General features: G+C 36.6%; 1 protein-coding gene across 1 annotated transcript; it reads right to left on the bottom strand.

The window, feature by feature from the left end:
- Window positions 1-6,507: 6,507 nt before the first annotated feature.
- LOC141601613 (uncharacterized) lies at window positions 6,508-6,936 on the bottom strand. The gene has a single exon (XM_074421907.1). The coding sequence runs from the start codon at window positions 6,934-6,936 to the stop codon at window positions 6,508-6,510; it is 429 nt and encodes a 142-aa protein (XP_074278008.1).
- Window positions 6,937-9,968: the final 3,032 nt, after the last annotated feature.

Raw genomic sequence — 9,968 nt, 5'->3', positions numbered from 1 at the left:
TTATCACATTGGATCGACTACGCCACATTCGAGACATGAAGGAAATAGAATACCGCATGGTATGATCTTTCCAAATCTCCTTTTTCCTCTAATATGTTAATGATAATGTGGCTTCTTTTTTATTGATGCGGTTTGTACCTATGTGATATTAGGATTTCATTTAGTTTATGTGTCATAATAGTTGATAGAAGCATATGCATTAGGTTGTATATATGATAGTTGCATCATGGCATGTAGTTGCATGGTTAGAAAATTTTGTGAAAATGCCTATTTGGGAAGCTTAACAAGTGTATATAAGGCCCTTGGAGATAATTTTTCTCCTTGAGACTTTGTTTGCTAGAATACCCTCAAGACACCCTAGGATGTGTCATACTAGTATCTTTTAACCCATGGACTAAGGCATAGTCAAGAGTACCTTGTGGTGTGATAACTCCTTGGCTACCGTTTATTTCAAGGTGACCTTTGAATCCATGCAACCGTCCTTACACTTTTATCATCATATTTTGTCAACAAAAAGGAAATGGGCACAAAAACATCAAATTGAGTTCAAGTACCAAATCGAAATCAAATGTTTGCTAATTGCATCAAACGAAAAGATGAGCAAAAATAGACTCTTATACTTTAATAGAAGTACCCTTACTACAAATGGGGTTACTTTGAAAAATGTTCAAAAAATGCAAAATTGAAATTGCCAAGTATCAAAATGCCAAACATAAAAAATAGCATGGAATGTTCTTAATCGTCAAATGCTGCAAAAATGGAAGGAAAAATAAATCCAAAAGCAAACAACTATCATGAAACTCATAGACTTTGAATCCCTTTTATCCATTGATGATCCTACTTTTGTTGCATGATGGAGAGGGGACGACCCTTCTTCTTGTTTCGGCAAGAGGGGGAATTCCGCGATCCTACAGTATTTCTAACACTATAGGACTTGGCTCTTGACAAAAGCATTTAGCAATTGTGGATAAAGGTAACCTAGTTTAACACAACTTGGATGTGACTTGTTTGTATCCTCTTGGACTTAGTAACTAGGAGAACCAATATCTATGATGGAGTGTGTGCCCTTGAATTGCATCCCTTGTAGGTGATTTCCGCCACTTAGATGAGGAAAGTGGCTATTCTTTTGTTGATGTATCCATTATTTGTTTTGTGTGCTTAATGCTTGGATGTGTCGCCATTTTGGCAAGCCCTACCTTGCCTTGCAAGAAGGCATCTTACCTCATGGATATCTTGTTGTGAGTTGAAGGGGCGAAGTGAGACCCGCTAATTGTCTCACAACGGCTATGTTAGTAGTATTAGTTTAAATAAGGGTCATAATCTTAGTCACCTCTTTACTCGGGACGAGCAAAGGTTCGGTTTGGGGGGATATTTGATGTGACTCCTATTTACGCACATTTAATCCCCTAACTAGCCTAGTTCCTATACTTTTTAGTGTGTATTAGGGTCGTTTCTTGTCATTAGCTTCAGAGGTTTGGTGTCCTTTGTAGAAGAGGAGCACTAGCCTTGCCCAAACGGAGAGAAACGGAGCTAAATTGATAACATCCAAGGACCAAGCATCGAAGAAGAGACCAAGGCGAAAGGCTGTAGTTCAATAAATCAAGTTTTAGGGTAATAAAGGACAACCCCCACGACCCAAGAATCAATCCCCACAAGTTGTTGAGCAAGGATGACGAGAAGGGAGCCATTCACTACGCCAAATAATAGGTGCAACAACGGTAAGATAAGGTGATATACCGTTGTAATACAAAACACGGAACCGTTATTACATCGACTGTTGTTATTTTGTGACCACGGTTGTTAAAAAGGAGGAGCCGTTATGAAATGTAAATAACGGATTCAAATAACCGTAATAAAATATTTAGAACGAATCAAAAACCGTTGTCTATAATATTGAAACCGTGGTAGTATTAGTTGGAATGCTCTACGGAAACCTATGACAACGGTTTTACTGAAACAAAACCGTTGTAAAATAGTAAATATGACAACGGTTTATGCTTATTAAACCATTTTAAATGTCATGAATTCGACAACGGTTTTATTTCGTTATATTATATTTTTGGCCGCAACATTATGGATGAATATGTCAACGGGTTTCTATTTAATGCGACCGTTGTCAATATCTTTATTGACTACGGTTTTATTTTTAACCATAATCGAATTTATAAATATTTTTTTAAAAAAATTGTTTTAACGAGTTCCAAAGAATTTCTTTGAAATGCTAGTTTTTGCGTAGCATATTCATTGAAATGCTCGCAAAATAGCATTTCAAAGAAATTGCAAGATTGCAAAAATTCAATCCTGCAACATCAGAATATTACACAGATTGATCTATTCAACCACTACAACGAAAACGCAGCATAGTGACGGGCATACTGACGGAAAAAACAAGCCGTCAGAAAACACGGCAAGCTAACGGATTTCTGACGGAATTTTCGTCAGTACAGGTTCCTGACGGAGATTCCGTCACCTATAATTGGCGCGTTGACTAAGTTAATGGCGCTAAAAAACATCTGACGGAAATTCCGTCAGTATTATGCTATTACTGGCGGAATTCCCGTCAGATGACTCTCATACACAGCAGTGCAGAACAGCTGTTAAATAATTTCCGTCATACTTGCTGTGTATGAGAGTCATCTGACGGAATTTCCGTCAGTAAAAGCAAAAAACTGACGGCATTTCCGTCAGATGTATTAGATATTTTGAATCTAGTGTGCATCACAGCTGTCACAATAATTGACCCTCTGACGGAAATTCCGTTAGTATTATTGATGAATATGTCAACGGGTTTCTATTTAATGTGACCGTTGTCAATATATTTATTGACCACGGTTTTATTTTTAACCGTAATCAAATTTATAAATATTTTTTTAAAAAAATTGTTTTAGCAGGTTCCAGCAGCTCCTGAAATGCTAATTTTTGCAGTAGCAGGTTCCGCTGAAATGCTACTGCAAAATAGCATTTCAGCAGCTGCGCATTGCAAAATTTCAATCCTGCTACATCAGAATATTACACAGATTGATCTATTCAACCCAGCATCAAAATATTATAAACAGGGTGACCAAAACTAATTACACATGGCTCTATATACACACATACATAATGAGCAGACTATTGACCATCCGTTAATGAAAGAAAATAAGTGGCCCACTTATTTTTCATGTCGGCGATGTCTTCCTTCGAATAGGTTGGGTCTTTGTTGTTGATTGAAGGTGGGAACTACAAATCAAAATATACGTAAATCAAAATAGACAGAATAAGTGGAATATTACACAGAATTAAACCCAAGTTACGTTTGAAATAGTTATTAAAACACACTAACCGGTGACTCTATGTTGATATACTTTCGGGTGATAATCTCCCACATGGATCGACAACAGAAAAAGGCGCATTGTTTGCTGTCTGGTTGTTGTAGAGGAGACTATTATATAAATCACATACAAATAAGCTAAATTACATCAACCTCTCGCATAAATATAAATTAAATGATAGGTGTAATTATTAAGAATACACTTACTTTTATCGTGACAAAAGTTGGACTTGATGCTCCAACTGCTTGAAACACACTAATTCATAAATATATACAGGAAATTATAATTAGCATTTGGCTCAGTAATATTGATGGGACATTAAAAGGAGCCCAGTCTTCAAAGGTCATACAATAACAATTGACATTATAATGTAAGGTTGTAAACTTACTCAGTTATCATCTTTACATATTTCTCAGTGGGACTATGTCCGCAAGAGTCAATCCGGTACACTATGCTTTTTCTCACATTGATTGCCGTTAGCAGCCAATGCTTGCTATGAAATATTGAAAATTGAACTGTTAGTTCATCTACATCATGTAAGCATGTTAATAAATGAATAGAATCGTGATTTATTATAATAAAGTACTATACATACCGATTCTCATTGTATGGGGGCAAACCATAGGCTTTTGGGCGTCCTCAACCGTTGAGCAATTTTATCGATGTGGTCTCTGTATGTGTATCCAAGCACCTTTTGAGAGAACAATTCAGGTGACACGAATCCGTAGTCATGAGAAACATAGTTCCCTTAAGCGATGTGTGTACACAGGTACCTATTACGTCAAATGGAACGAAGAATGTTATTTTCATTGATGATTTAAATAAACATCACTGTTCGTAAAACCAAATGCCAAGTTTTATTAATGAACTTACTTAATCCAAATTACAATGTGCATAACATCTAACTCATCAAGGTTGAGAAACTGACACAGTGATTCCCCATCGATAATAACAACTGTACCTTCGCCTAGAACATCCTCTCTGATCTCAATAATGAGTACAGACTCGGTAGCTGTCTTCCTTTCAGCAAGCTGGTGCAAAGCTACGAACGTTGGAGTATTCAATTTTTGCTTTCAATCATCGGTCTGATATCTAGCTTTAAGAGGAACAATAGGGTTGTGTGCAGCAAAAGTAGATGGCTTATTATGTACGTCATCTGATTTAACCTCAGTCTACAATTTAGAAAAAAAAAATATATACATTACACGAGACGTCATATATAATTTAAATAACCAAAAAAAAGGAAAAACTCACAATCTATTTTTCAAATTATTACTACCTCTTGAATTTTGGGTGGAGAGGCAGTCGAATCAGTGACTTTGGGTGTTGACGTAGTAAACCTAATTTCAGCCATAATGGCTTCGTGTAACTCCTGCAAATGTAAAAATTGAAATACTTACTATATGTTAGATAAGTTTACCCTAATAAATTTAAAGGCGTTCATTATATAAAATGCGTTCGCTTTAGCATAACTACCCCGAGATATCAACACTAATGAATGCTTCAGGCCATTGCACAATAGAACCCACGACATCTTGCAAACGCCAATTATCACTAACTATTACTATTAGAGTACCATACTCCTCCAGATATACGTCGGTCACTTCCACTTCCCTCCATTTCTGCAGAGGGCAATGCCTTCAACCTCAACTTTTTGAATCTGGTCGTAATAGAACACTACTCCCCTAGCAACAACAATTCTACCCGATGCTACTGTAGGGGCTTTGTAGTCAAGAAGACAAGGCTTCTTGCAAACACCCTTCACATTTTAATTAATTAGTATATACACATGCACTACTTTAATTAATAAATTTAATTAATTAGTATATATACAGCAATTATAAACTAGTCGTAGTAGCTAATACCTCGTCAAAAGCCGGATTTGGAGATGATAAGAACGTGTCATCATCAACTACCTGCACCTCCTCTCTCACGACCTTCATGGCTTCCTCTTCAACTAACCGATCTTGAACCTTTGACATGTCTTCGGCTCCCACCTGATTCTCCTTTGCCATGTCATCCTCAGTTCGCATGCCCGCTTTTTATTTCTCCTCCCCTGCTTCCTTTATGACTTGCCGAACCATAACCAACTATTCTTCAGATGGCTTATCCCCCGTTTCCACCATTCTGAGTATCAACCTGGCCATTGTTTGTAGCTGTGTAGTAGAAATGAATATGATTAAAATAAGTACTACAATTTCAGCATATATATATATAAGATCAAGTAAGTCCATGTCTTACATTTGAGTCCATGAGTTCCATAGTCTACCCTTAGATCATGTTATTGAATGACTTAGATTAAAAGAAAAAAGCAACTAATAATAATATTCTAATGGCTAAAATAATTACCTCTCTCCTCCTACCACTCATAGGGTATTAGCATGCATGCAGGTTGTCAATCAAAACATCACACACACACGTCCTACAAACTTTCCCCCATTTATCATCTCTCTATTATTCAAAACTAATTTTCCCCCAAAATATTTCCCCCAAATTAAAGCCCATTTATTTTCCCCCAAACTGCTCTCTAAATCCCCCAATTTTATCGCTTTTTTTGTTACCTTATTATCGTTTTTTTCTCCATTTTCTTTTCTCACTTGCAAGCTGCCATTTTCGTCCATTCATATTACTTCAGAAGGTATTTTTTGTTGGGTTTTTAGAGTTTTATGATTTGTTTTTGGGTTTTAAGAGTTTTATGATCTTTTCTCTTCATTTATTTAGACGTTTTTTTTAATTTATTGGACATTGTTATGTAATTGGACTGTATTTGATCACTGTACTCTGTCACCATTGTTGTTGTACTGTTCTATTTGATAACTGTATTTGGTTTCTTCATTTTGATTAGCCAGTTATTATTAGCACTTTTAGGACATGTAGGACATTTATTTTGGTATAATGTAAGTGTTATATATCCAAAAGAGAGTCCGAATATACAGATATGGGCCGGTCCATCTTATCCAGCCAATCAGACTAGACTAAGAATTTGAGACACAAAATACAGTACACTGACTTGCCAACAAGAAAACACCAACAAAACAAAATAGGTAAAAAAAACAAAGAGAACTCAGTCTCTTCATCTTCTTCCGCTGAATCACATCCGCACTGCGTTGATCAGTCCCTTGCGTTCTAACCAGCTGCGATCTCTGCCATTAACAGGTAATTTAATCTCCATTTTAATTCTGTTTACCATCTCCTCTCATATCCTTTGTGCAACAAAATCAGGTTTATCCAATTTCCCCTCTACTCGGGCTTGATTTCGCTGAAACCAAATGTGATATGCTGCAGCTACAGCTACCATAATCTGAACGCGTCGTTGGATCTTTGATCCCCTTCTACTCTTGCACCAATCTATAATCCTGCTCCCAGGTAACATTACACCCACTTTCTCATTAATTGCTTGTATTAGTCGGGTACTGTATATGCATTGATAGAAAAGATGATCAATGCTCTCATCCTCCTGGTCACATATGCAGCAATTAGCTTCATCACAAACCCCTATTCTTAAAAGCTTGACTTTGGTGTTAAGGGATTCCTTAGAAATTAACCAGGCAAGAATAGCATGTTTGGGTATGGACCAAGGATTCCACACTACTGCTGCCCATCTGCATTTAGGGTTCTCATACATGCCTACCTATGAATCAAGCTGGGCAAATTGTAGCCCAAGACACTAGAGGAGCCCTTTTATATTCTGCACTACTGTCCCAGAGATAGTTCCTACACATAGCTTCAATGTTCTTGATTACTCCTTTAGGAATGATGAACATGGATGCCCAATATGAATGGAGAGTGGTTAAAACTGACCTTACTAGGACTAGCCTGCCTGCATATGAAAGTTTTCTCGTACCTATACCATGAATTCTGCTGCAAATTTTCTCAATTAAGACATCACAATCTTTCCTTTTAAGCCTAGTGGTTTGTATAGGCATGCCCAAATATTTAAAAGGAAGAGTTCCTTCTGTAAAACCAGAAACCTTCAAGATATCCTCCTTAAGGCTATCTTTCACACCATTAAAATAAGCATTCGATTTAGATGCACTCGTAGGACATTTATTTTTGATCACTGTATTTTGTCAACTAACATTTTTAGCATATATGTTCATATTCATTAAGATTAGTCAGATTTTTTTGAAAAATCCGACTTTTTGTTGCTTACAATTACTCTTTCTTTGTTAAAATTACAGTTTATCCATTTTTTTTTTGTGAAATCCCACTTTTGATTACCCTTTTGTTAGAATAACACTTTATGCTGATACAATGACACTTTTTTTTGCTGAAATTACACTGTTGTCTGTTAAAATAACACATTATTTTGTTAGAATTACACTTGTGTAAGCTAAAATAACACTTTATGCTGCTATAAATCCCACTTTTGATTACCCTTTTGTTAGAATCACACTTTTGTTGCTAAAATAACACTTTATGCTGCTACAATTACACTTTTTTTTGCTAAAATTACACTGTTGCCTGTTAAAATAACACTTTATCTTGTTAGAATTACACTTTTGTCAGCTAAAATCACACTTTTTTCTGTTAAAATGTCACTTTTGCCTGTTAAAATAACACTTTATTTTGTTAGAATTACACTTTCGTCTGCTACAATTACACTTTTGTTTGTCAAAATTACACTTTTGTCTGTTAAATTAACATTTGATTTTGTTAGAATTACACTTTTGTTGCTAAAATAACACTTTATGCTGCTACAATCACACTTTTTTTTTCTTTGAGAGTTTTTACATTTTGCCTGTTAAAATAACACTTTATTTTTTTAGAATTACACTTGTGGCTGCTATAATTACACCTTTATATTGTTAGAATTACACTTGTGGCTGCTATAATAACACTTTATGCTGCTACAATTTAAACTTTTTTTTGTAGTAATATTTTTTTTGTATGCAACAATTAATTTTGAGTAATGTTAACAGATGTCAGATGGAAATGAGGGTAAATCAGGCAAGTCCAAAAAAGAAAAGGTGCCTGTCAAGTTGAATAAGGAGCTTGTTGTTGCCAATCCAGCCAAACCAGCGAAACCAGCCACGAACAAAATTGCAAAGGTGGTCGTCAAGTGCCTACCAAGCGACTTGTTGAGCTCGTTGAAAAGCTTAATGATGCACAGCGAGATGCGGTACGGAGGATCGGTTTTGGTGGTATTCTGGAGCTTAAGCTCAAAACATATCCGATGGGTCATGTTAAAGATTTTCTGAAAGCATTCAGTGACGAATCGTATATTTTCCGGGTAGCTAAGGATAAGGAGTTCATGGTCACCAAGCATGACGTGTATGACTGTTTTATGTTACCACTTGGTCCTAAAACTGTTGATCTAGTACCTACGGGCCGCCAGAAGGATTCTCAAGCGCTGGAGAACAAGCAATTGAAAGATAAATGGCGAAAAGCGTACAACATAAAAGGGGTTAACGAAGGCATTAATTTAGGAATTGTCTTCCAAGATATTTTGAAAAAAAAATACAAAAAAGGAGGTCCTCAATTCTGCAGGCTGTTTGTTCTGCTCGCCATGTCATCATTCCTAACTCCAACGTCATACAGTGGGGTTGACTTCAAGCTTTTGAGAGCTGTTGAAGATGTGGACTCGATTACGCAGTACGATTGGTGTACTTATGTGCTGGAACATTTGGTGAAGGCTGCGGCAGCTACTAGTGAAAATAAACAGACGCTGCTGGAGTGTATCCCCTTCCTAATGATCACGTACTTTCAACGTTTCGATTTCCGTGGAAAGAGTTGTCGCCACAGCCTGCCTCTCATTAAGCACTGGGACCGGCAGACGCTTTCTGACAGACTACATGGTGAGCTTGACAAGAACCGTTTGGGTCGGCTAACTTGGTCCTTGGTCAAGTACCCTCGGTGCCTTCAAAAAGAACTGTTAAGCATTGGCGGGGTGCCTAATGACAGCCAAGTGTTGGCCATTGGAAATGTGGTTAGTGATGCGGCATTACAAGTGACTTCAACTTCCGACAGGAAGAAGTTCATCGAGATTGAACTCCCTTCTGGTGTTGATGATGACGAGGAGTTGAAAGCTCGGGCTGTAGATGTAAGTGTTATCTGTTCATTTGTCAAGGCTAATTTTAATGTTTTAAAAATTAGACTTTTGTTTGTTACAATTACACTTTTGTGCGTTAAAATTATACTTTTTAAAGTTAAAATTATACTTTTGTTTGTTACAATTACACTTTAGTCCGTTAGAATTATACTTTTTAAAGTTAAAATTATACTTTTGTTACTTACAATTACACTTTAGTCCGTTAGAATTATACTTTTTGCCCTTAGAATTACACTTGTCAAAGTAAAAATTATACTTTTGAATGAACACTTTTGACTGAACGCTTGTCCAAACATCTGTATTTTAATGTTGGATGTGCATGAGCTTTACTTGAAGACGCAAAGGAATGCTACTGTCTTCTATTCATGGTATGCAGATGCAGCCATGACGCTCAAAAGGTTAACAGGGGGTCTGAACTATTCTAGTGACCCTGTCGCTACACAATGCACGCAATAATTCTTTCAAAGCCAAAGTATGAAGGATTATGTTGTGGAAATGCAGAAGATAGCTGAATGAATAAACCGTTCCGTGAAATCAGCTCCTGTGCTGCAACAAAGTCCAGGTGATCAGTATCAGAATGACGAGGTAGATGACGACGGATACGA

The sequence above is a fragment of the Silene latifolia genome, chromosome 9 (assembly GCF_048544455.1).
Source record: "Silene latifolia isolate original U9 population chromosome 9, ASM4854445v1, whole genome shotgun sequence".
Lineage (NCBI taxonomy): Eukaryota > Viridiplantae > Streptophyta > Magnoliopsida > Caryophyllales > Caryophyllaceae > Silene > Silene latifolia.
Note: the sequence above shows the minus strand (reverse complement) of the source record. Positions and strands in the feature narration are given on the sequence as shown.

Bases quoted from the DNA above. Each gene is read 5' to 3' on its own strand.
- LOC141601613 (XM_074421907.1), bottom strand. From the start codon at position 6,936: ATGTATGAGAACCCTAAATGCAGATGGGCAGCAGTAGTGTGGAATCCT.